A 24732-nucleotide genomic window follows, 5' to 3' on the forward strand; every position below is an offset into this window, starting at 1 on the left:
GTTTGTGCCTGCACAGGGCGTGCCGTAGGAGGCGTTGGCGATGCTTGTCCCGAGCCAGTTGCAGACGCAGTCGCGGGGTCCGCCGACCTGGGAAGGGGTTGGTTAGCTGCGTTGTAGGGGGGAAGAAGGGAAGAAGGTTTGAGAGGGGGGAAGGAGAGGAGTATCTACGTATGTACCTGAGAGCTGACGGAAGACTCTACAGCATTGATCGCGGTCGAGAGAGGGTGAGAGTTCTTAGGAGGCTTGAAGGATGTTTGGGGTTTTGTTGCAGGGATGCAAGGGTTGAAGGGAAGATGGAGAGAAGGGATAGTATGAGGTGTTTCATTTTGCTTTGCTCTTCTTGAGGCGAAGACTGAGTTGTCCGGGTTGCACTTTGAAGAGCTCGAAAAATACACTAATAAAACAAGGAATAATCTCGTCGATCATATATGTGAGATCATTGCCTAATAAGTAATAACCAAAAAGTGCAACTTCGAGCCGAGAAGTGCTTTTCTTATGTTTCCCTAGGGGTCTCATGGATAGATATTACTCCCTCTTCAGATTTGCTAAAGAGGTGAAGAACCGAAGAAGTGATCTGAGTATAGAAGGGCTACAGAACCTGAGCCACTCACTATTGTTTGTTGCCGGTAAAGATAAATTACCCATTGTCTGCGTGGAATGAAAGACGGATAAGGGTGAACAGTATATATGTTGGAGTATGGTGTTTCATGCAGATTCGTTGGTGGCTGTTATTTATGGTAAATATATATAAAGGCGGTTGAATATCCTGGTTCCTGCATAATCACCCATGTATCTGGTTTGGAGAATGTGATCGCGAGGTACCATATGCATTTGCTCTTTCATGTCTAGAGCTGTAAACTTTTGTGCCGTTTGGATTTTCTTTGGAGATCGTGACAGCTCTCGCAAATTTTGGGCACGTTTCACCGAGAGAGCCTTCTCTCATTCATATGGATCCGGATATGTGCCATTAGCAAAGAGTGGAAACGTGGTCCGTGGTAGTTGGAATAGGTTGCGAGCCTTAGCCCATGGCATCACAACCTTGCAGCGAGCCTTCTCTGCATCAGTCATGCTCTCCATCATAGTTCCGTTGTTGTGCAAAAGTAGCCGTCGTCTAGTAGCCAATGTCCAGGGCTCCCATCCCGCCAGATCTTTTCTTCTGAGCGTGTTAGGATCTAGGGTGAGAATGAAGCTTATCCAGTAGCTCTGAGTGACAGGCACGGCACCGGCGTTGCCCCCCTTTTCGTTCGGTATGTAGTAAGAGGGCGGAGGATTGCCATCGGTGTTATTCGGGCCCCAGATGGCATTCAGTTCCACGGTATGATAAACTCGATTGCCACTGGCTTCATCTCGAGGATCCAGGACATCGTAGTGGTAATGCCAGTTCTGTGTGTTGCCGGCATAAGCTAGCATGTCGGATTGGAAGTATGCTACGCATCGAATATCTGCCTCGCCGAACATCGCCGCGACACGCTGCCATTCATTACCAGCACCAGGATAAGTAGCATTCAATACCGCGCCTGAGAAGGTGACTTCATTGAGAGACTCTGGATAGGTTGTTTTCAATTCTTCAAGTTGTGCATCGGTGATGTTCCCTAGGTTTCTTCGTATATAAGAGTCCAAGTTCGTCGAGTTAACTGTCTTGTCAACATTCTTGGTTCCTTCGTCAGTTGTACTTCCATATATTGCGGGGACTTGGCGGAATCTTCTGCTTTCATAAAGCTGGTAGAGCGGGGCTACGAGGATATCGTTATCGATACAAGGACTCCATTGAAACCCTGGCGATTTGGTTTGTAGTTCCGTAACGTTAAGGCCTCGTAAGCAAGACAATGTATCTGTTTGATTAGAACACCCAGTGGCTTTGGTCAAATCATCGTAATGTGGTTGAAGGTCAACAACCTAGTAATGTTAGTAAGGGCTTACAATCCCAAAAACTAACTTTCTCTTCTAGAAACACTTCGAGGGCTCCAGGTTGGCAGATTGTCGTCATATGAGCATACAGAGAGCACTTACTTGGGCATTTCCAGCTAGGGCGGTACTTTCGGCAGCGACACCATGAAAATACCCCTATAGTAGTCAGCACCTGGCATTTCCGGCGCTTGAGTCTGCAGATAATACCGGAAGCCCTGTGCCATTGTAGGCAGCTTGGAGGAATGTGATGATCATAGCCCCAACGCTATCTCCCGTCAAAACAACATGATTAACGTCCCCTCCAAACTATAGGAACAGGTTACTGATGATCCTGCCCACACTTTGAGATGGTGAGCACGTACCAGACACGCTTTATCTTGAATCCATTGCAGGACAAATATCACTAAGAGACCGGAGTTAGCGGAATCTTAAAACCCGGTAAGTCCAACATACCATCTTTCAATCCATTATTAAGACTGCCACCTTCCAACACTTGCTTGCTGGCCAACAATCCAAGCAAACCTACGCGATAGTTGAGTGTAACGACCACCATATTCATGCCTGAATTCTCAACGAGCAGAGTGCCGTTGAAGTTGCCATTCGAATTGGAAGTCCATCCACCCCCTTGAACGAAAACCATGACAGGGAGCTTTGACCCCGTTGTGGCATTTGTCGGGGCGTATACATCAAGAAAAAGACAATCTTCATCCATAGGTTGCTTCCCATATTGCAGCCCTGGGCCAGCTTGATTGGCTAAGCAGAGCGTGCCATGCTGAGCGATTCTCAGCATCCATCCTTATCGTAGATCGTCGCCGTTAGGGTTGACTCACTTTATTGGCCTTCTGAACAGTCGAATTGTACTCTGGATGTGTGGGGCCCGCAAAACGCAATGGTCCCAAAGGCGGTGCCTAGAGGGGGAAGAAATCAGTCAAAAAGTCTCGAGAACAGCCAGTGTTGAAGAACTTACAGCATACCGGATGCCAAGCCATTGAGTAATACCTCCTGGCAAAGCGGTCCCTTCATATTTCGAGTAGCTCAGATCTACAATACTATCAACAGCTCCAACTGGAATAATGGACAAGCAAACCGCAAGAAATCCGGCGGTTTTCATGATGAAATACATGACAGTCGCAACGATGTCCAAAAAGGAAACATAATAAAAAGATGAGATGAAAGAACAAGAAAACACCTGTTGTCAATTGAAAGCAGCTAAGTGAGATATGTACCTCGCATATTCTCCATAGTGCAATGGATCCTGGAGCTCCGCGCTACCCACCTGTAACCTTGAAGAAGGTGGAAAGTATCGTGACCGGATGTTTCATCCAAACGAGATGAACACCTTTAGCCTGCACCTAGCATGCTCATTGCAGCAAACATCTTTGCTCAAAACATTAATGTGGTCCTCACCGACCCATGTAAAGCTGCTTGGCCTCAATCTGGAAGCTTGATGATCCGATGTTCCTGAAGGAATTGAGGTGCCGAGGAGAGATGAATGTAGGTACAGAGAAATCAGGCGGTGAACTTAGCAGAACGGACCTAATCCTGGCCCAGTAAGCATTGAGAGTATGCTCCCTGGCGTAAACACCAGACTATTGATGCAGAACAAACTTGTTTCTTCGCATAATTGCTGTATCCTCCGTAGAAGATAGCTGATGGAAATAGTTGCAGCTTCTTCCCAAATGATGTCTCCATCTTTCGTCATGTGATCAACAGGGGTATTTGGGCATTTCCATTCTTCCGAACAGGCATAATCATCCAAGAATAATGATTTGACGAGACCAGCAGTTATGCAGTGCGAAATTTTGATTACTTCGTGCTACGTGGGAGTTTGGCGATCGGCATGTAAGCGTTTCAAGCGCCAAAGCTTCGCCGCTCGTATTCGAGGCTACGAGTACAAGTGGCTGGAAGCTTCAGGCAACTACATCTCAACCTCTTCTCAATCCAGGGGCTTCCCCAGAAGTATCTGGATCGTTCATACCATCAAATACAAATTGATTACCTACCACCAAAGGCAAAATGTCTTCTGACGAGTTCGTCCACGTCTCTACAGGGCACGGTGGTGGACCCAATCCATACTCGTCAGTCTCTGAGGACTTCTTCAATAACACCAAGGGAGATCGACAATACACAGAAGGGTACATCACTGCTTCGATTCGCCAGAAACATCCCAAATATCACCTCACCATCTCTACAGGCTACAACCTCAATTTGCTCGGCTTTGCTGATTCACGAGCCGATGCTACATACACTCCCCACATTGATGCCAAGGAAACGCTGGTGGAAAGGCAATTCATGCCACCAGCAAGAAGGTATAATGATGAACTGGGTGGCGCTTTTGTTGATAAGGTTGTCTTCGCATGTTACGACTACACTTTCAAGGGGAACCAATTTCTGGTCTACATAGTTGATGGGCACGATGGGCCATATCACCCCCCACCGTACCACTATATTCTCACCGAGGACTCCAAAGAAGATAACCAGGCTTCTGCTCAGAAGAAAACGGATGAGTTGCTCGCGGAAGCATCAAAATGGTCGCAGGATCTTCATGGCGAGGTCTATGTGTTTGACCAGGGATTCTGGCAGAAAAACAGAGAGCTGTGGCAGAATATCCAGAAATCGAATTGGGAGGATGTCATTTTGGAGAAGGAGAAGAAGGAAGCTATCATCGAAGATGTTATTGGGTTCTTTGACTCAGAAAGTCGTTATTCTGAGTTCGGTGTGCCTTGGAAAGTGAGCGTTTGCGGATATCCCAAGACGCTATATATTAACTCGTTATTCTAGAGAGGCGTGATATTCTACGGTCCACCAGGGGTAAGTGAGTCGAATTGTATCAAACATATTACACTGACAAGGTCCCCCTTAGAATGGGAAAACTATCTCCACCAAGGCACTTATGCACGACATAAGCAAGAGAACCTCCCCAGCAATCGAATCGCTGTACGTGAAGACTTTCAACAGCTTTCAGGGGCCAGAATACGGCATACGCCAGATATTTCTCATGGCTCGACGAATGGCACCATGTCTCCTCGTGTTCGAAGACATCGACTCTCTCGTTAGTCCCATGGTGAGAAGCTACTTCCTCAACGAAGTTGACGGGTTGGAATCGAACCACGGAATCTTGATGATTGGAAGCACGAACCATCTTGAGCAATTGGACCCAGGAATTGCCAAGCGACCAAGTCGATTCGACAGGAAGTACCTGTTCGATGTACCCACTCGCGAAGAAAGAATCCAGTACTGCGAGTATTGGCGTCACAAGTTGCGAAACAACAAGAAGGTGGAATTTCCACCACAGATGTCCGCCAGGTTTGCTGATATCACTGGTGATTTTTCCTTTGCGTATATGAAGGAGGCCTTCGTCGCTGCATTGTTGGTCATTGTTGCTCGGACGGACGAGAAGCGAAGATTCAGACACCGAGAGGACGATCTCAGTGACAACATTCTCTGGAAGGAGCTGAAGAAACAAGTCGAGGCTCTGAGGAAGGAGATGGAGGATGAGAGTGATAATGTTGCCAGTCCGAGCATGAGTGGGATGTGGCCTGCTCTCAACAGCATCTTTGATGAGCATCGAGCAAGGCCCATAGACATCAACAGTGCCATGCCTAGATACTTCTAGTTTTCGGGTCTGCAGCATAAGGGGCAAAAATAGTAATTCACGATATTATCAATTAGGTTGTCTGTATGCGGTCTTCCTACAGTTTCCATGCGTGCCATGCAAAGGGTATCTTGAGCTCAAATAAATCCCAGAGGCAAGCCTCACTCATCGTCCAGTATCCTGCTAGCTAGTGGACCAAAGAATGGCACTTCAAATCTGTCTAATGTGTCCGCTGCAGAAATGTCAGTGAGCTATTCATGTGCAAAGGAGGGCCAGCACTCGCCATCCCGGTAGGCCCTAAACGTAAGGAGCCCAATCAACCCCAAATCACCAATAAATATCAACCAAGAAAGGAACGTGGACCACGAGAAGACCAAATGCAGCACGAATATCGCAGAGAACAGCAGCTGCCCAGCGAATTAGCATGGTAAAACCCCGACGAGGCGTGAGGGAGCTGAGAGCTTCGGGGCCACCCTGCTGCCAAGAAACAAGGCCAAAGGAACTATGCCAGTTCCCGAAACAGCTCCTGGGCTCCTAGCTTCCATAGAAGGCAAGAGCAAATTGGTATGAGGATAAGCCTTACCGCTGATTGCCATGCATGGAATCTGCCTCCCATTAGCACATCGATTCCCATGATTCCACCATTCCGGACTCACCTAACATAATCACTCTTCTGCTCCATCACCAGAAGCAGTACTCCCCCAGCAGGCGGTAGCAGAAGATATGCCAGGCAGGCCTCATAATCCAATCTGATCGGAAGGCTTGTATCGAACTCGTTCAACCTCCCCCTGCCACTCTCAATGTCCCCTCCAAACCCACCATTACCTCCACTATTTCCGAACGCCCTCGCAGAGCTATCATGAGTCGGCGCCCAAGGATTCACAGATGGTTTCGGAGTGTTCGTGGGAGATGGGAAAGCTGGGGAACGCTGGCCGCCAGGTGAGAAAGAGCGTCGGCCTTCGATCGGCGGTGGAGAGAGGGCTCGATTCGTCTCAGGAGATTGATCTTGGTAGGGCGCGAAATCAGCCATTATGGAATTGTGTTGAACAGTACTATCTTGCAAGCATTGTTTGAGATTTCGAAGTTATGGAGCTTCTGGCCCAAGAGACGCGTATCTTGGGGTCTCGTGCTCGCTTGGCAAAATGTATGTCTTGGTTTTGCTCGCGAGATGTTCGAAGAATTCTTGGCTTGATTCGACAAAAACTTGTACAATTGTTGGATCAGCCGCTGATGCTTTCTTGCCGGATTAAGTAATCCTAGATCGACAGTGTCGAGTTTGCCTAAACTATCTCGTGTTGCAATCAGTTTAAGTGTTGAACCAGCTCATCATGCTCCAGTGGGCCTGCCGAAACTCTTGCTTTATTGATGAGGCGGAGCTCGTGCCATACCACCATACCATACTTCTTGGGAGAGTGCCTGGGTTGGGAGTTGGGTCTCGGTGGATACCGGCTTATGGTAAAGAAGATACAACCGGAATTTCATTCAATACCTGACAAAAAGAATTGTGCTTAAAAACAACAGGTCTGTAAAGAGAGGATCGGGCGGCGTGGTAAAGTTGGGACGTGTCTCGCAGTTTACTTCCTGTTCATTTGAGTATGGCTGGAGAGGCGTGGGGGAAAGCATACCTTTGATTTGTTTCTCCAAAGATCTATCTCTTCTACCTTCCTTCCCTAATCATAGACCCCTTCGTCCATTGTCGAGCTTCCTTCTCTTGCAACTCAAACTACCAGCACGCCTCCCGCTCCCTCCCTCTCACGCCCTCTAAAATTCAACCGCTCGTCCTCTCCCCAGCTTTGGTCCATCCACTCATTCTCAGATGCAAAATTCACACCCGTTTGCCTTCTTGGTTAGTCAGTTACCTTCTTCAATTGAGTATAATGGCATCTCCACTCTTGACCAAGGAACAGCTTCGACGGATTCGACAGATGCGAGCACGGAAACTAATTCTCTCTCCTGAGGATCTCGGAGGGATGCGTCGGGCCAATGCTGAGATTAATGCAATTGGACCTCTTCGCAAAGCTACGCGAAGACCTAATGGCCTACAAGGCATGCTGTCCCAACGAGATCTCTACCTCACTTCTGGCTCTCCATAAGGACGCGACCCCGTCGTACCAAACCTATCAGATTCCGTATACCCACGAGCTGTACCCTAATCTGATCCCCAGTCCCATAAGTTCTCGACATTAGCAAATCCTTCGCACCATGACATCAACGCTTCCGGCATCGATGAAGGTTCACCTCAGCAGAATGTGTCTCAAAACGACGGATACACCTCTCCCAGCACTCTCTCCAACGACTCGACGGAATCCGAGTGGGAAGATATCGAAAAAAATTTGCCCTAGCGATGACTCCACTCGACCCAACCTGTCTCAAGATAAAGAATCGCTCGCTCTCGATGTTCTCCTTAACGACTCTGCGGGGGCCGTTTGGGAAGACGTTGAAGATTCTGGCACCGACGAGGACTTGTCTCAGGACAGACAGTATCCCTCTCCTGGCACTTCCCTCACGGAGACTCCCCTCCTCAAGCTTGAGAATATATGACGTTGCTAGATCTTCAACTGGCATGAAAGGCTTCGCAGTCTCTGCCCGGGTGTCTCGATCCACAAGAAACGTACAGTTTGCCTCCCGGGCGAAGTATCAAGTCAGCCCAGGTGCACGGGAATTCTATGCTTCTTTGTTTGGATCCTCTCGGGGTATGCTAAGAAACATAGCCCACAGTCGAGACAAATTGGTCCAGCCACTATCCTGGCCTGGTCCAAGAAATGCTCATCGACCTTGATATTCTGTGGGTGGAATGCGTTGTCGTCGTTTTGTCATCATTCTAGTTCGAGTGCTGGTGGCTCTGATCACGATTCAGATCCGTATTCTCGTTCAACAACTACAAGACTATCTATCAATTCGGACCAAGCATGCCCGAAATGTCTTGACCCACCTATCGACAAAAATCGGTGCTCCACTAGGACGATATTTCAGAGTCCTAGAGGCCACCAACAGCGTGAAGTACATTGATAATGACGTCAATCGTGAGCTACTCACTCTCACCAGATAATTATCGGTGTCAAACTGTCTCGTATTCTTACCGCGAAGCAAGTCATTAGCCGATCATAACAAATATTCCATTTGTCGTCAGGAGCCTCGGCATCAGCACTCAGTCGATTGCAAGAAGTAATGCGAGCAGCGCCTTCATACCTTTACCGCAATCGAGATCATGGACGAGTCATATTTCACGCAGCAGCCGCGACTTGAACGAAAGAGGAGATCTGCCGAGAAAGATGCAGACACAAGACCAGCGAAGAGACGCAAAGGCGAGAAGCCTTGCTGTTAATGGGGTAAACAGAAATTTGTGAGATTGTCGTATCAATTGTGCTCAAGATCCTCAGCACATCCATAAACGAGGGCCGGGCGTGGTGACCGTTGTAGTTATATACAATATATTGACATTAGTCATAGGGCATAGCGACACTCGGCACTAACTGAACCGGGCCTGCGAGAGTAGACGTAAGGACATTTGATGCACAGGCGTACTGATCTCTCAATATCCCCACTCAACGTACAACTCCCTAGTCTATTTCTTAAAGTTAGAAAGTCTTGCCTTTGCTGTCGACACAGATGACCCCAACCGACTCAGAGTTCTAGAAAGTCTTCTAAGCCTAGCCTGTTCTGATAATTATGATGTCTTGCAAATCAGGGTCATCGAACATTGGCCCTAGCTACGCAGCATCATACTTCAAATCTAGCATAGCAGTGATAGGGCGTGCTTGTTCTATATCTTGAATATGTGCCAAATGTTGAGTTAAGAGGGCGTCGTCGAAGGGGAGGTTGACTGATTTTGCGTTAAAGCCATGCCAACCCTTCGAAGTTATAGAAGAAGCAGTCCGCACCGAAGTTAATGTAAAGCGTTCGCTCCGGTGACGGAAGGCTTTGCTGCCGGGTGGTTTGCTGACTGGTCCCCCCCCCCCCTCTCCACTCAGCACTTCTAGCAGTATTGAAGTCCTTCTCTGCGCGCCTCGTTGCAGAGCTGGAGGATAGCTGGCGTGGGGTTCTTGACTTCTACGAGTGGTGTTAGTACCTCCTCGTCCCGCCCGGAATTAGGAGCAAGCCGAATATCATGCTGAGTCGAGATAGTATAGCTCGATAAAATCGCTCTTGGTTCGCTACGAGCCGTCAGACTGGAGGCCTGAACCCAATCAGCAACTTGGAGGATAATGTAAATCTTGAGAGGGGGCTTGTTGGGATGTCGGATGCCCCATGATCCAGAGAAAAAGAGTGGTAGGTCACAATCTATTTCAGCCTTTTGACCCCGATACATTGCAAGTGAATCAAGAGTTCAATATTCACGGCCGACACGATGCCATGCCGTACCTACACTCTGAACGCTGAAAGCAAAGAGTTCTCAAATTAACTCCTCGAATGCCGTACCCCTTGACGGGCTATTCGCATTCGTATGTAAAACCCCGATGCCATGCACGTTTACAAGTTCCCTCCTGTCCTGTTGCCGAAGAAGGGTACCTGTTCCCTCTGTTTCCTTTCCAAGTTGTATCTCCCAATGGTCGTCACTCGTCATTCATCGAAATTCCATGGCTGCGAAGCATCCTCGATCCTCAACATGCTTCAATTCTAGTTGTTGAAACCTAGAGATCATATTAGAAATGTAAAAGTGCAAAATTCATATAGCCTTTGCTTACTTCTCACTCTTTGCATGGAAGTATATTCCGCTGACCGTCCCCTGAATCTGGTTGAAGCAGATGTAGTAAAAGCCTTCAAAACTAGCCCCAGTGATTGTTCGCACTCGGTGATCAGGAACCAAAAAATGTTCCTTCCACCTCATGAAGATATTCTCTCGTTGCGCCATTCCCGGAATATGAAAGTTGCCCTTCCGGGCTTGCTTCTGAAATGGTCGGAAAGCGGAGAATTTTGCCCAATGTTGTAGATCGACCTTGTCAGTCGAGCCCCAGTCTTGATGTTGAGTGAGGAACGTGTATTTCGATCCAATGATCTCGCCTTCGAAATAGGTAGTGAGGGTTGGGTGTTCGTCGGTCAGTCCTGTTGAAACAAAACATCAGCCAAAAGCCAGCCCAAAACAGGGATAGATCGGTGTCATCCCATACCTTGAATTCGAAGATATCCACAGAGAAATGACTCTCTCATATCAACGTGCTTGATTTCAACCTGGACTGCGTATTCTGAGCGCTCCGATTGCTGAGTACCCTTGAACTTGCTGCCCGCGCGCAGGAAGGATGAAGGAGAAGAAGGTATGAGCTGAGGACGTAGTCAGTCTCTATAAGTCTAGAGCCCAACTCTGTAGATGGATACTCACTCGGATGTTGGAGAAGTCATAGCCCATCGAGGGTGAGCCAAGATCAGAGCGAGTCAATTGATGTAGGTCACTCTCATCTTGTTGCTTGTCTGTCTCTGTACTCATAGGCGATAGCATATCAGGTGCTGAAGCCTCTTCGTCGATATCCATTCGTTTGCCTTGTTGCTGCTCTGCAATGTGGGTATCCGTTGAACCGGTTGTATGAGACTCGGGCGGCGAAGGGCTTGGTTGCTGAAGCACTTCTGGCGCGGGTACGTTCGCTTCAACGAGGCCGTCTTCCATCTCTATACTCCTCCAGCTTGATCTGTCCTCGTCGGGTGGGCATGAGGAGTGTATTGAAGGCGCCGGCAGCATGTTCTCGTTGCTCTGAGGCGTAGGCATCTGGTCGCGCCCGCACAGGCTTGGGGAAAATGGAAGTGCAGTCTAATGATACAAGAGAAGAATGAGATCCAATAGGTGTCGACAACTAGATGGGCATTGTCGCTGTGGTGCGATACATTTTCACAAGATCGATGATAGTGAGCCTTGATATGGAGAAGGCTTCGTTCGATTGGGCCTTGTTCGGAGGCAAGCCAAGCGACGTCGCACCTTCCCCGCGCTTTCAGTCGCAAGTAAGTACCAACTGCTGAAGTAGCCCGTCAAAGTTTGGATCACTATTGCTCAACATGCGTTTCTTTGCAGAGTGATGGGTGTCAGGATGACTTGAGTAACGGACTTCGTGTTCCTAAGTCAGATACACAAAAATACTTGTTCTTGGTGTAGAGCCTCGTCGCTTGCAAGGCTCGGGTTAATACTTCGTTTACAGAGCTGCAGTGCTTGTTTGATGCCAGTGCTCGTCCCATACAGCCATCGAGTGCACAAACAACGCAAAAGTAGTTTTGGGCCATGGCGAATATGCCTTGCTTTCCTGCCCAGCTCTATGGTATCCCATTTTGCGAAATACGAAACGCCATACTCCCATTGCCATAGCCCGTCGAAAATCATTTCCTCAGATAGGCTTGATCTTGAAATGCAATGCTATCAAGGAGAACACCAACGCCTTAAGATCTTGGACGAGATAGTAGAAGACACGCAGACCTTCCGGGTCTTGCGATTCTGTGACGTCGACAAGAGATCCAATCTTAGCAGTCTGAATCGAGATCAATTAGTAAATTGAGCTGGCTGGGGGAGGGAACTGGTCTGATTCGTACCTCAAAGGAAATATGCTCGCTACCCATCCGAATCTCTAACTCCTGTCGCCCATCCTTATTCTTTTGTGGCCATTTACTATCGTCTTCCCTGTCTAACCGTAAGCACAGAGAAGGGCTTTGGATTGCGAGAAATATACTTCATGATCTCGCTGGTCTTGATGATGCGCTTGATCTCGTCGACCATAAGGGAACTGACACACACTGGTAGAGAATCCCAAGTCAGTCCAATTCTGTAGGGAGCGTGGAACAGTTGACGCACTCTCTTTTCGGATGAGGGAATCATTTCGATAGTTGGAATTGTTCGCATATCGAGCAGACGCGCTCCTTCCATCACCTAAAACTCTGAAGTCGAATTCTATTTCAAAGTATCAGCTTCCGTCAAGTTCACACGCGCTGAGTGCGTACCAAGAAATTCATGGCCATGTCGCCCTGAATGCCCTGAGCTACAGAAGGATTAGCAGATTTCAGGTTGATTGCCAAAACATCTTACTAGTAGCGAATGTAGAAGGGCTCATTAGATGCAGCCATTGTGACCTGGATTGTTCTGTGTGGATGTCAAGGTGGTGCTTTCTAAAAGGCTGGAGTTTTTGAGTTTAGAGTCGCGGTTTCCATTGGGTGGGGTTGGTGCCTTGCGAAGATCAGGCACCAACCCACTTCTCTAGAATTGAACACGGCGGCATTCAGAAAGTGAACACCACAATCTCAAATACGGTCAAGAACATCTAATGCGCAGCCCCGCCGTCCGTTTCCCTACCTGTGCGAAAGGTCCGTTAATCACCTTCTCAACTCTAATCATTCGCCCCCTATTTCGATCGAGTCCGCCATAGATTTCGAGAATCCCACAACCCGAGCTTCAATATCCATTACGCTATCCTCCATCTCCACGAGACAATAATCTGCGCGGTGTCCTGCAGCATACACTGCAGACACAGCCAGTATGGCTTCCTTCTTGGAGAACTCGTATAGCTTGGTACATCAAGATAATGCGGCGGACGTACCTACCATGTCCGAGTTGCGGACACAGCTAGAGAAGGGGACAGATGAGAGCAAGGTGGAAACAATGAAGCGCATTCTCACTATCATGCTGAACGGCGACCCAATGCCTCAACTTCTCATGCACATCATTCGATTTGTTATGCCTTCAAAGCACAAGGCTCTCAAAAAACTATTGTATTTCTACTATGAAATATGTCCAAAGCTCGACGCTAGCGGAAAGTTGAAGCAAGAGATGATTCTAGTCTGGTGAGAGCTCCTTTGAAAGTCTTCTTAAAGAGGAGTTACTAATTAAATTCCAGCAACGGCATCCGAAATGATCTCCAACATCCCAATGAATACATTCGGGGAAATACCTTGCGATTCCTGTGCAAGCTTCGGGAAGCCGAGCTCATCGAACCTCTCCTTTCCTCCGCTCGCTCCTGCCTCGAACATCGTCACGCCTATGTACGAAAGAATGCTGTCTTTGCTGTTGCCGCCATCTTCCAGCACTCAGAAAGTCTGATTCCCGACGCCCCTGAGCTCATTGCTACTTTCCTGGAGACCGAGACCGACGCCACTTGCAAGAGAAATGCATTCGCAGCGTTAGTTAGCATTAGCCATGACAAGGCGTTGGCATACCTCAGCAATGTCTTCGATGGAATACCAAATGCGGACGAGCTTTTACAACTGGTTGAGTTGGAATTCATCAGAAAAGATGCTGTTGAGAACTCGCAAAACAAGGTACGAATCGTGGGGCTGTTTTAACATAAATCCTGACGTGTCTAGGCCCGCTATCTACGCCTCATATTTGACCTGTTAGAGGCCGGAGCGTCAACGGTTGTCTACGAAGCAGCCTCGTCATTGACAGCTCTGACAAGTAATCCCGTAGCAGTCAAGGCCGCGGCCTCCAAATTCATTGAGTTGAGTATCAAGGAAGCAGACAACAATGTCAAACTTATTGTTCTCGACCGTGTGAACACTTTGAGACAGAAAAATGAGGGTGTGTTAGACGACCTTACCATGGAGATCCTCCGAGTTTTGTCAAGTCCAGATATCGACGTCCGAAGGAAAGCTCTAGAGATTGCTCTTGAAATGGTCTCCAGCAAGAACGTCGAAGAAGTTGTCTTACTCTTGAAGAAGGAGCTATCCAAGACGGTGGATCAAGAATACGAGAAGAACAACGAGTACCGACAATTGCTGATCCACTCGATACATCAATGCGCCATCAAGTTTTCGGAAGTGGCTGCTAGTGTTGTTGGTCTCTTGATGGACTTCATTGCGGATTTCAACAATACCTCAGCAGTAGATGTGATTTCTTTCGTGAAGGAGGTTGTAGAAAAGTTCCCAAAACTCCGACCCTCAATTGTGGAGCGTCTCGTCTCAACACTGAGCGAAGTTCGGGCAGGGAAGGTCTACCGCGGCGCACTCTGGATAGTTGGAGAATACTCTCTGGAGGCAAATGACATTCGAGATGCATGGAAACGGATACGGGCAAGCTTAGGCGAGATCCCAATTTTGGCGTCGGAGCAAAGACTTCTTGACGAAGCAACAGATGGCCAGGTGCCTCCTAAAGAGGCAGAGCAAGTGAACGGACACTCAAAGGCGGCACCAACAGGATCACGAAGAGTTCTCGCAGATGGCACTTATGCTACTGAGAGCGCCCTAACAAGTCAGTCCGCAGTGGCTGCAAAACTAGAAGCTGTCAAAGCCGCTCAAAAACCACCCCTTCGACAACTCATTCTCGATGGCGACTATTACCTGGCATCGGTGCTCTCTTCTACCCTTACCAAGCTTGTTATGCGTCATTCGGAGATCTCACCGGACAAGGCACGCACGAATGCATTACGTGCTGAGGCCATGTTGATCATGATCTCCATCATACGTGTTGGCCAATCACAATTCGTCAAAGCCCCCATTGACGAAGATTCCGTGGACAGAATCATGTCTTGTGTAAGATCTCTCGCCGAATTCGCGCAGAACAAGGACCTCGAGACCGTTTTCTTGGACGACACGCGAAAAGCTTTCCGAGCGATGGTGCAAGTGGAGGAGAAGAAGCGCGCGGCTAAAGAGGCCGTCGAGAAAGCCAAGACTGCTGTTCAGGTTGACGACGTTGTCTTGATCAGACAATTGGCGAAGAAAAATGCTGGTGATGGAACCGATGAGATTGAACTGGACCTCGAGAAGGCTACAGGCGGCGATTCTACAGTCGAGGATCTGAGTTCGAAGTTAAGCCGCGTTGTACAACTGACCGGTTTCTCAGATCCCGTATATGCAGAGGCATATGTCAAGGTCCATCAATTCGACATCGTGCTCGATGTTCTACTGGTCAACCAGACTACCGAAACTCTACAGAATCTTTCCGTGGAGTTTGCTACCCTGGGAGATCTGAAGGTTGTCGAGCGGCCAACTACTCAAAATCTTGGACCACATGACTTCCAAAACGTCCAAACCACAATCAAAGTCTCATCGACAGACACAGGGGTCATCTTTGGAAACGTGGTCTATGACGGTGCTAGCTCTACGGAGAACAACGTAGTCATTCTGAACGATGTACATGTCGACATCATGGATTACATTCAGCCAGCAGTCTGTACGGAGACACAGTTCAGAACCATGTGGACAGAGTTTGAGTGGGAGAATAAGGTCAACATCAACTCGAAAGCGAAGTCATTACGAGATTTCCTCACACAACTTATGGCCTGTACGAACATGAGTTGTCTCACTCCTGAAGCCTCTTTGAAGGGTGACTGCCAATTCCTGAGCGCTAATTTATATGCCCGTAGCGTCTTTGGTAAGTTACACTCTCCTGTTATCGCTGCTTTAGACTCACAATCTCTAGGTGAGGATGCACTTGCAAACCTGAGCATCGAGAAGGAAGGTGAGGATGGGCCAGTCACCGGCTTTGTCAGAATCCGAAGTAGATCTCAGGGTCTAGCGCTCAGTCTCGGGTCACTGAAAGGCCTGAACAAAGTTGGAGAGGCCGCTTGATAGAAGAAAATTCCATCATGGAATAGGATCGTCCGGACTGCAATCCAGTGGACTTACCAGTATGGCGCTTCCTACTGAATACTGAAGCTAGAAATGTCCAGCGAAGTAAAGCGCATATGAAGAAAGGGCGTCGGGTAGAACCATTTGTCAGCGAATTAGGGACGCTTCGATGCGAATCACCGTGACTGGTGCAGAAAAGCTAAAAGGAGTTATCTAGATGCAGAGAGGGGTATTGCAATAAATATCGATGTCCTGATATATCGTCCCTGCATGAAAGGTAGACCCTTGCATGGCATGTGATGCCGCTCGGGTCGGACTGCATTACTTGTGTTGTTGATTTTTGGGTCCTAGTGCCTGATTAGGGCACTAGCCGAAGGGGCCTGCTCGGGTCGAATGGACCCTGATGTCCGCCCTGAGGGAGGCGGACCGAAAATGTCTGGATCCGGTTTTTGCCCCCCTCGCGGCTGCTTCTTGTATAGAAGCCTAGACCTCATTCGGCACCTGCCCCTTCTCGCATGACCCATCCGTGCTTGCGCAGCAAGTGAAGCTCCCAGAAAGGGCCGAGGTGAGCGAGGAAAAATCACGCGGATTCCGCGCTCAGTGAACATCACCCATGACCTGCATCGACACACTCAGCAGCAACATCTACCACCAACACCACTACCACCACCAACCATCACAAAGGACAACTATTCAGAGAAGACCATGCTTTGCGATTTCGAGGGCTAACAAGATATGACCACTTCTGCTATGGCGACTGACAATCCATTTGTCGATCCGGCCTCCAGCTTTGAGGACGGCCGGGGCAACTCATTCGAAGGCTCCACCGTATCCGTTGCGCGAGACGCATCGCTGACTTTAGGCACCGATTCTCTCATCGTGCTGGATGAGGCCTTTGAGAAGAGAGATCGTTCCAATTGTTGCGGACTATGGCCTTCGGGTACGTTCCGGTATCTCCTTTCGTATTCCTTCTGCTGACATGTACTCTCCAGGATCCGCCAACACCCGCGCAATACCTTTCTACAACGTACTATGGGCCGAGCTCAAGGACTCCGAGCTTACAATACAATATGCCTCACCAAACTCCAAGAAATCGGTCAGAGCGGCTACACTTAAATACCCAATCGAATACCAGATGGTAGAGCTGGTGAACAAATGGGTGAAGAAGCTGTTAGATCGTTCATACGGCGAATCTCAACAGAGGAAGAGGGCGAAAGTCCTGGTCAATCCGCATAGTGGCAAAGGAAGTGCGGAAAAGTGGTATTTCCGGGATGTCGAGCCTCTGTTGAAAGCAGCGCAAATTACTATCGATATGGTCAAAACGAGACACAAAGGGGAGGCGGTTGATATCGCAGAGAAGATCGACATCGAGGCGTTCGATATTGTTGCCTCCTGCTCTGGTGATGGACTTCCCCACGAGGTTTTCAACGGACTGGGGAAGAGACCTGATGCAAAGAAGGCACTTTCCAAGATTGCCGTGGTGCACATTCCATGTGGGAGTGGTAACGCCATGAGCTGCAACTTGAACGGTACGGACAGTCCGAGTTTGGCTACTTTGGCTATCATCAAGGGCATTCCTACACCCTTGGACTTGATTTCAATCACCCAAGGAGATACCAGAACTCTCAGTTTCCTCTCACAGTCTCTTGGTATTGTGGCAGAGTCGGACCTGGCTACTGAGCATTTGCGATGGATGGGTGGTCAAAGATTCACATATGGATTCTTGGTTCGACTAATACGGAAGGCCCTCTATCCTTGTGACATCGCAATAAAGGTGGCTATTGATGATAAACCATCAATCAGGGAACATTATAAAAAGGAGCAGAGAAACCACGAACCTGCGGGTGAGCGACGAGGGTATAAGTTTCTCTTGGACGACGATGCATCCGCCAGTACTGGCAGTGGCAGTGACGATAGTCTTCCTCCGTTGAGATATGGAACGGTCAATGACAAGTTACCGCAAGGGTGGGAGCTGGTTCCTTATGACAAGCTTGGGAACTTTTATTGTGGAAATGTGGGCATTCTCCTCTTATTCTTAGAATACTGCTGACAATTTCAGATGGCCTACATGGCCTCAGATGCAAACTTCTTCTCGCCAGCTCTTCCAAATGACGGCTATATGGATCTCGTCTGCATCAACGGGGACATCAGCCGCCTTGAAGCGATGCAAATGATGTTTGCACTCGAGGGCAACAAGTTATTTGACAAGCCCGGAGTTTGGTACCGCAAGATTACCGGATACCGTATCATTCCCAAGAACCAAGAGGACGGCTTCATTAGTATAGACGGCGAACGTGTTCCTTTCGCGCCATTCCAAGCAGAAATACATAAAGGACTGGGAACGGTCCTCTCAAAAACAGGCCATATGTATGAGGCGCCAGGGCCGGTCTGATTTCCTTTGGATTTAGGGGCGTTTTTGTTTTACCCAGGTTCTCTTCTCGACTTACAAAAGATACCCAGCAGAGGTGGCTTCGCTAACGCGACTTAAGTGACATTTGAGCTCGTTCCGTATATTGAGCCAAAGAATTATTATGCATTTCGTCCGTAACGCCTTGCTGTTGTGACCTGTGAACAATCCTTCCCTACAAGCAAAACTTTCCTCACGAACTTATTCATGAATTCCACCCCACCCATCATCCAGTTCCTCTTCTTCCACCTGCTCATTCCCCGGCAGCCTCTCATCACACAACGCCTCCTTCGCCTTTTTCCTCACAGCCTTCGTAGGGCTGTCCTTCGCCAGTTTCCTCACCAGCTCAAGCAAATTCTCCAATACTTCCTCATTCCCCTCCTCAAGCATGCCCACTTTCTCCAACTCATCAACCCAAAGATCCAAAACATGAAACCGGATGCCATTCGGGACCCTGAGATCCTCAACATTCAACGGCACCTCTCCCCACAATTCCTTCATCTCTCCAACTTCCTCCTCCTTCCATCCTCCCTTCTTCAGCTGCTCAAAGCTAGCACCCACATACCGCCTCACTAGCAGTAAGAACTTCTCCATCCGTAAAACATCGATGTTCAACCACTCTCTTTGCATTGTCTGCCAGAATGCGCGCAGGAAAGGAATTACTGTTTCTGAGGGGAGGATGGAGATTAGAGAGGCGAGAGAGGTGCAGAGGTTTTGTTGCGGGATTGGACGGTCAGACATCCAGAGGCAGTAGAAGAGGCCTTTCCATAGTTTTAAGAGCTCGAGAGGTGGGAGGTCGCGCCGGCCGGAGAGAAAGGTCTTCAAGGATTCGAGGGCTTTGTCGCGGGTTGGTCGGTCTGGTGGGGTATTAATTGGTGATTTTAAGAGGAAATGGGATTGGTACCATTAGCAGCGAGCTGCTTGATAAACGGTGTTTGTTGGATGTCTGATGCCATTGCCGTATTCTGGTGGCTTCAATGTACAAGAAAGGCCGAGGACAATCAACTCAAATTGTACTTGAGAGACCGAGAACAAATGTTTCGAGAAATCAGAACATTTTTCAAGGTCCGTGCACCGGGCTGACGTAGCTGTTCAGCCTTGCACTAAAAATGCCTGCACGACTGCATAAACACCGGCCTCCGACATCCACCGTCTGCAATCACCCAATCAGCGTCGATACCGAGAGCCACCCTTGACTGGCCCACCATGGATCAACCAGCCTCTTCATTATCCCGCATCTCATCCTACCTCATTGTTCCTCGATCTCAGGGATAATTCCGTTCCGCGTAGATGTTCATTGACCTCAACAAAGAAGGAGACCCATCCAACTCCCGCACCATGGCCGAGTACATGAGGAGAAGCCATTTCTACCATCACATGCAAAAGAAGGCGCAATACGCGGAGGAGGAGAGGCGATGCCATTTCTGTCAATTCCGGGCCTTCTCCATTGCTCAACCTCCCCACTGCTACACCATGGCCGTCACGAATGAGGTGGACAAGGAGTGGATATCTCTAGACTTTCGGTTTATCGAGAAATGTGTTCTAGGCAAGGACGTTCAGAAGAGTCTGGCCGAGGAGGGTTTCCGCAGTGGTTGCGATTGCAGGGAGGATACCGCCTGCGCGAAGGAATGCGAGTGTTTGTCCGACTTGGATCCTGACAACATCATCAATCCCGACTTCAAGAATGCTTATTACACCGCTGGTCCACGCAAGGGTCTTCTCAGATACGAGATTCTCGAACTCAGCTCTGATGAGATTTACGAGTGTTCGGACCTGTGTGCTTGCTCTGAAGACTGTCCCAATCGCGTTGTTGGCCGTGGCCGCAAGTTCAATATTGAGGTCTTCAAGACCAAAGACGGACGTGGTTTTGGTGTGTTATCTACGTGTCAGACCTCGTTTACAAGCTGTTCTAACATATTTCGCAGGAGTACGCGCCAGAGAGGACATTCGGAAGGGGCAATTCGTTGATAAGTACGTCGGCGAGATCATCACTGCAGAGGAAGCCAACCGCCGTCGCGAGAATGCCAAGTATCGAAAGGACCTGTATCTCTTTGCCTTGGACAAATTCAACGACCCCGAGGCCGAAGACGAACGCCTTCGTGGTGAACCCTTCGAAGTGGACGGAGAGTTTATTGCCGGTCCCACAAGATTTATCAACCATTCGTGCGAACCGAACCTACGAATCATGGCTGTTGTCACCGACCGCGCGAACAAGCATCTCCATGAACTCTGCTTTTTTGCGCTCGAGGACATCCCACGGCTCACCGAGCTTACTTTTGACTACGTCGCCGGCACCAATACCGCGGACTCCAACGACAATGTTGCGAAGGAGGCTAAGGAGAGGCAGGCGAAGGGAGAATTCACTCAGAAGTGCTTGTGCGGATCGAAGAACTGCCGGGGCTCGCTTTGGTAGATGGCTTACATAGGGATGGCTTTCATATGCATTTGGTGGAGTTTACGTTGGATGATACCTAAAAATGGCGTTGGAGCTTGAATTTACGAGAGAATGATACCCAGATAGCAATGACTGAGTGCTTTTCAGAACAATCAAAAGCAATGAACCACTTCTACTTGGAACAATTCATCTTCTAACCATGGCAATGAACCACGCCTCTTAAGAACAGTTAGTGCTTTTTATTAACTTATTGAACTCTATCACTTAAGGACAATTAGAACGTCTAATTATGGCATTGGACCATTTCTCTCTAGTACAATCAGAACTTCTATCAAACCATTGAATCAATTCTTCCTGGCACAATCAGAACGTCTTGTCGAAAGCAAAATACCGGCTCGTACGGTGCTTTCCGTCACACATCCTCCACGACGTGGGTTTCCCCTAAGTGGTACTTAGCTCCGATGCAACAGCGACGGAATGGAGTGAAGCAAACCAAGATATCACCCTTCCAGGACTCTCTCTCTCTCTCTGTGTGTACCCAATACGAGGGAAATACGTTTTCCTCGCCGAACAAGTTCATAAGCTTACAATAGGAAGGAAACTAAGCAGAATTTAACTCTTTCGGTACTCATTCAATATGCACAACACGCATAATGTATAAGTCCATCGTTGGCTTAAAGCCGAAGAAAGTTTGTTGGTGATTGACAGAATAGCATCTTGCCGCCTGAAGGCTGCTGGAAGCGAGCCCCTAGAATATCCTTCAGGGGTTGGCTCATCGCCAATTCGCCTTCCACCAAACGCGCTTACAGCGTCTAAAAATTTCGATATCCAGCAACAAAGCATCCCTGCCCCGCATCCAACGCCTCCAAACTTGAACAACATGACGAGTCTCAAGAGATCGTTGGCGTCTGATCCATATGCCTCGAACATATCCAGCAAGGTATATGTGAGGTCTACGAAGAGCGGCAAAGTCCAGAAAATTGTGCGCGAGCTGTATCTTCGTCAAGATATCCCTTGCTCTTCGAGACTCTGCTCGAGCTGTCTGGAGACTGCCCCGAGAGATGCCAGTGGAGCCCGTGAGTTGCCTTCTTTATTTGAAGTCTTTTACATGCTGATATATAGCTCAGAGGCGCCATTCATCCTCTCCGAGAGACCAGCAGGAACAAAGGCATACCCTCAAGGACACTATTTAGTGCCAGACACAAATGCACTGCTTAATGCCCTCGACCTCTTCGAACAAACTTCCGCATTCTACGATGTCATTATTTTGCAAACCGTGCTAGAAGAGCTCCGAAATCGGTCACTTCCTCTCTACAATCGTCTCATTGGTCTCACGAAGAGTGAAGAGAAGCGCTTTTATGTTTTCTTTAACGATTTCCGGCTAGAGACATACGTGATTAGAGATGAGGGGGAGTCTATCAACGATAGAAATGACAGGGCAGTTCGAAGAGCCGTAAAATGGTACAGCGAGCATCTTACGCAGGCTGTGAAAGCAGCGGGAGGCTCGTCGAAGAAGATCCCTGCGATTGTAATGCTGAGTGACGACAAGGAGAATTTGAAGAAGGCGAAACGGGATGGTATTCAGGCATGTTCTCTGAGTGATTACGTTGGCGGGCTCGAAAATGCAGACCAGCTGCTGGATATGATTAGTGTGGTGAAAGAGGGGCGGGAGTTGAGAGATGCGAAGGCTGCGGAGAGCCTCTATCAGGAATACTTCTCGGTATCGAAGATGATGACTGGTGTCAAGAATGGGACTCTACACCAAGGTATTTTCAATGTTTCGCCATACAATTACCTCGAAGGCTCGATACGTGTCCCCGCGTTCGACAAGTCGCTTCTTATTCTAGGGAGAGAAAATATCAACAGAGCTGTTGAGGGTGATGTTGTGGTTGTTGAAGTTCTTCCTAAGGGCCAGTGGAAAGAACCGTCTACTAAGATTATTGAAGAGGAGACAATCAATAAGGACGAGAATGCGGATGCTGAGGATGGTGAAGCAGTGGTCACTGAGAGAGAACGCAGGGCGTTGCAAGAAGAGGTCAAGAAGGTGCACAGCAAGAGCTCAGAAGGCCGACCGCAGCCCACAGCCCGAGTAGTAGGAGTGGTGAAAAGAAATTGGCGACAATATGTTGGTCATGTGGACGAATCTTCGGTCAGTCAGTCGGTCAAACAGGGTCGAAAGCAGCAGACTGTATTCCTGATTCCGATGGACAAGAGAATACCGAAGATCCGAGTCAGAACAAGACAAGCTGGTGAAATATTGGGCAAACGTGTCCTAGTCACAATCGACTCTTGGGACCGAGATTCGAGGTATCCAGTTGGCCATTTCGTGCGATCACTAGGCGAGCTGGAGACAAAGGGCGCCGAGACGGAGGCTCTTCTGTTAGAGTATGATGTTCAATATAGACCATTCCCTAAGGCTGTTCTGGATTGCTTACCGGTGGAGGGTCATGACTGGAAGGTACCTGAGAGTACCGAGGATCCCGGCTGGAGAGGTCGACGAGATCTTCGAGGGCTGCAAATATGCAGTATCGATCCTATTGGTTGTCAAGATATCGACGATGCTCTACATGCTAGACCACTACCCAATGGCAACTTCGAGGTTGGGGTTCACATTGCCGACGTCTCTCACTTCGTCAAGCCCAACAATGCAATGGATGCCGAAGCCAGCATACGAGGCACGACAGTTTACCTAGTGGACAAGCGGATTGATATGTTGCCAATGCTTCTTGGTACAGATCTCTGCTCGTTGAAGCCATATGTTGAGCGTTATGCCTTTTCAGCCATCTGGGAAATTACACCCAATGCTGAGATTGTCAACTCCGAGTTTACAAAATCAGTCATCAAGTCTCGCGAAGCTTTCAGCTACGAGCAGGCCCAGATTCGAGTCGATGACGCTTCACAACAGGATAAACTGACTGAAGCTATGCGGACTCTGCTTATGCTTTCCAAGAAGTTCAAGCAAAAGCGTATGGATGCAGGAGCGTTGAGTTTATCATCCCCTGAAGTCAGAGTTGAAACCGAATCCGAGACCTCAGATCCTATCGATATCAAGACCAAGAAACATCTTGACACCATGTCTTTAGTCGAAGAATTCATGTTACTCGCCAACACCAGCGTAGCGGCCAAAATCTACGAAGCCTTCCCGCAAACCGCCATGCTTCGTCGTCACGGCGCCCCTCCAAAGACAAACTTCGAAGAATTGGGCAACCAGCTCAAAGTGAAGCGTGGCCTCGAGCTTCGTACCTCCTCTTCGAAAGAGCTAGCAGACTCCCTCGACGGCTGCGTCGATCCCAAAGAGCCATTCTTCAACACCCTCGTCCGCATCATGGCAACTCGCTGCATGATGTCCGCCGAGTATTTCTGCTCCGGCACCCAAGCCTACCCCGAATTCCGCCATTACGGCCTCGCATCGGAAATCTACACCCATTTCACATCTCCTATTCGCCGATATGCGGATCTTGTCGCACACAGACAGCTCGCTGCTGCCATTGACTACGAGCCTCTCGACGCCAGCGTCCGCAGCAAAGGCAAGCTCGAAGCCGTCTGCAAGAACATCAACGTCCGGCACCGCAACGCTCAGCAAGCAGGTCGTGCTTCGATCGAGTATTATGTTGGCCAAGCGCTCAAAGGCCGAATCGTCGAGGAAGAAGGGTTTGTAATGAAAGTCTTCTCCAACGGATTCGTGGTCTTCGTTCCAAGATTCGGGATCGAGAGTTTGATTAGACTTAGGGATTTGGCTGATCCGGAGCCGGAGAGTACGTTTGATGCAGAGAACTATGTGTTGAAGACGAGTGGCAGTAGAGAGGTGGAGGCCGAGTTGTTTGCGAAGGTTGTTGTGAGGATTAGTGATGTTAAGGAGGAGAGCACGGGGAAGAGGAAGGTGAAGTTGGAGCTTGTGAAGACGGGGACGAAGTTATGATACGTAGATGATAGATGAATGATACCAAAATAATCAAA

General features: G+C 48.7%; 10 protein-coding genes across 10 annotated transcripts; 5 read left to right on the forward strand and 5 right to left on the reverse strand.

Moving 5' to 3' along the window:
- Window positions 1–939: 939 nt before the first annotated feature.
- K444DRAFT_521810 (alpha/beta-hydrolase) lies at window positions 940–3019 on the reverse strand (the record flags this gene model as incomplete). The annotated part of the gene is made up of 7 exons (XM_024874151.1): window positions 940–1896; window positions 2011–2064; window positions 2116–2214; window positions 2271–2311; window positions 2362–2680; window positions 2739–2816; window positions 2876–3019. 7 exons carry the CDS (start codon window positions 3017–3019, stop codon window positions 940–942), a joined length of 1692 nt encoding a protein of 563 aa, XP_024740947.1.
- Window positions 3020–3924: 905 nt separating this feature from the next.
- K444DRAFT_583746 (P-loop containing nucleoside triphosphate hydrolase protein) lies at window positions 3925–5524 on the forward strand (the record flags this gene model as incomplete). Its single annotated transcript, XM_024877839.1, has 4 exons — window positions 3925–4638; window positions 4690–4719; window positions 4772–5142; window positions 5215–5524. 4 exons carry the CDS (start codon window positions 3925–3927, stop codon window positions 5522–5524), a joined length of 1425 nt encoding a protein of 474 aa, XP_024740948.1.
- A 22-nt stretch (window positions 5525–5546) lies between these two features.
- On the reverse strand, window positions 5547–6669 carry K444DRAFT_609370 (uncharacterized protein). Its single transcript, XM_024879562.1, has 3 exons — window positions 6160–6669; window positions 5787–6108; window positions 5547–5735 (listed from the first exon to the last, which is right to left on the reverse strand). Exons 1-2 carry the CDS (start codon window positions 6531–6533, stop codon window positions 6006–6008), a joined length of 477 nt encoding a protein of 158 aa, XP_024740949.1. The 5' UTR covers window positions 6534–6669; the 3' UTR covers window positions 5547–5735; window positions 5787–6005.
- A 3065-nt stretch (window positions 6670–9734) lies between these two features.
- Window positions 9735–11345, reverse strand: K444DRAFT_660728 (vesicle-mediated transport protein-like protein Vid24). The gene is made up of 4 exons (XM_024886502.1): window positions 10821–11345; window positions 10612–10762; window positions 10189–10546; window positions 9735–10134 (listed from the first exon to the last, which is right to left on the reverse strand). Exons 1-4 carry the CDS (start codon window positions 11199–11201, stop codon window positions 10068–10070), a joined length of 957 nt encoding a protein of 318 aa, XP_024740950.1. The 5' UTR covers window positions 11202–11345; the 3' UTR covers window positions 9735–10067.
- Window positions 11346–11511: 166 nt separating this feature from the next.
- On the reverse strand, window positions 11512–12581 carry K444DRAFT_609373 (mago nashi domain-containing protein). The gene is made up of 6 exons (XM_024879563.1): window positions 12501–12581; window positions 12416–12453; window positions 12270–12365; window positions 12148–12211; window positions 12011–12098; window positions 11512–11949 (listed from the first exon to the last, which is right to left on the reverse strand). The coding sequence occupies exons 1-6, from the start codon at window positions 12536–12538 to the stop codon at window positions 11809–11811; spliced, it is 465 nt and encodes a 154-aa protein (XP_024740951.1). The 5' UTR covers window positions 12539–12581; the 3' UTR covers window positions 11512–11808.
- Window positions 12582–12711: 130 nt separating this feature from the next.
- Window positions 12712–16228, forward strand: K444DRAFT_583756 (Coatomer, beta subunit). The gene is made up of 4 exons (XM_024877840.1): window positions 12712–13252; window positions 13306–13726; window positions 13772–15776; window positions 15825–16228. Exons 1-4 carry the CDS (start codon window positions 12948–12950, stop codon window positions 15971–15973), a joined length of 2880 nt encoding a protein of 959 aa, XP_024740952.1. The 5' UTR covers window positions 12712–12947; the 3' UTR covers window positions 15974–16228.
- A 480-nt stretch (window positions 16229–16708) lies between these two features.
- On the forward strand, window positions 16709–18365 carry K444DRAFT_641131 (sphingoid long chain base kinase-like protein; the record flags this gene model as incomplete). The annotated part of the gene is made up of 3 exons (XM_024884579.1): window positions 16709–16913; window positions 16966–17987; window positions 18033–18365. The coding sequence occupies 3 exons, from the start codon at window positions 16709–16711 to the stop codon at window positions 18363–18365; spliced, it is 1560 nt and encodes a 519-aa protein (XP_024740953.1).
- Window positions 18366–18581: 216 nt separating this feature from the next.
- K444DRAFT_641132 (uncharacterized protein) lies at window positions 18582–19336 on the reverse strand (the record flags this gene model as incomplete). Its single annotated transcript, XM_024884580.1, has 2 exons — window positions 18582–19237; window positions 19285–19336. The coding sequence occupies 2 exons, from the start codon at window positions 19334–19336 to the stop codon at window positions 18582–18584; spliced, it is 708 nt and encodes a 235-aa protein (XP_024740954.1).
- Window positions 19337–19634: 298 nt separating this feature from the next.
- Window positions 19635–20956, forward strand: K444DRAFT_609376 (SET domain-containing protein). The gene is made up of 2 exons (XM_024879564.1): window positions 19635–20250; window positions 20306–20956. The coding sequence occupies exons 1-2, from the start codon at window positions 19719–19721 to the stop codon at window positions 20791–20793; spliced, it is 1020 nt and encodes a 339-aa protein (XP_024740955.1). The 5' UTR covers window positions 19635–19718; the 3' UTR covers window positions 20794–20956.
- Window positions 20957–21655: 699 nt separating this feature from the next.
- Window positions 21656–24694, forward strand: K444DRAFT_521833 (RNB-domain-containing protein; the record flags this gene model as incomplete). The annotated part of the gene is made up of 2 exons (XM_024874152.1): window positions 21656–21851; window positions 21903–24694. 2 exons carry the CDS (start codon window positions 21656–21658, stop codon window positions 24692–24694), a joined length of 2988 nt encoding a protein of 995 aa, XP_024740956.1.
- Between the last annotated feature and the right edge of the window lie 38 nt (window positions 24695–24732).

This window comes from Hyaloscypha bicolor (assembly GCF_002865645.1).
Source record: "Hyaloscypha bicolor E unplaced genomic scaffold K444scaffold_44, whole genome shotgun sequence".
Classification (NCBI taxonomy): Eukaryota; Fungi; Ascomycota; class Leotiomycetes; order Helotiales; family Hyaloscyphaceae; genus Hyaloscypha; species Hyaloscypha bicolor.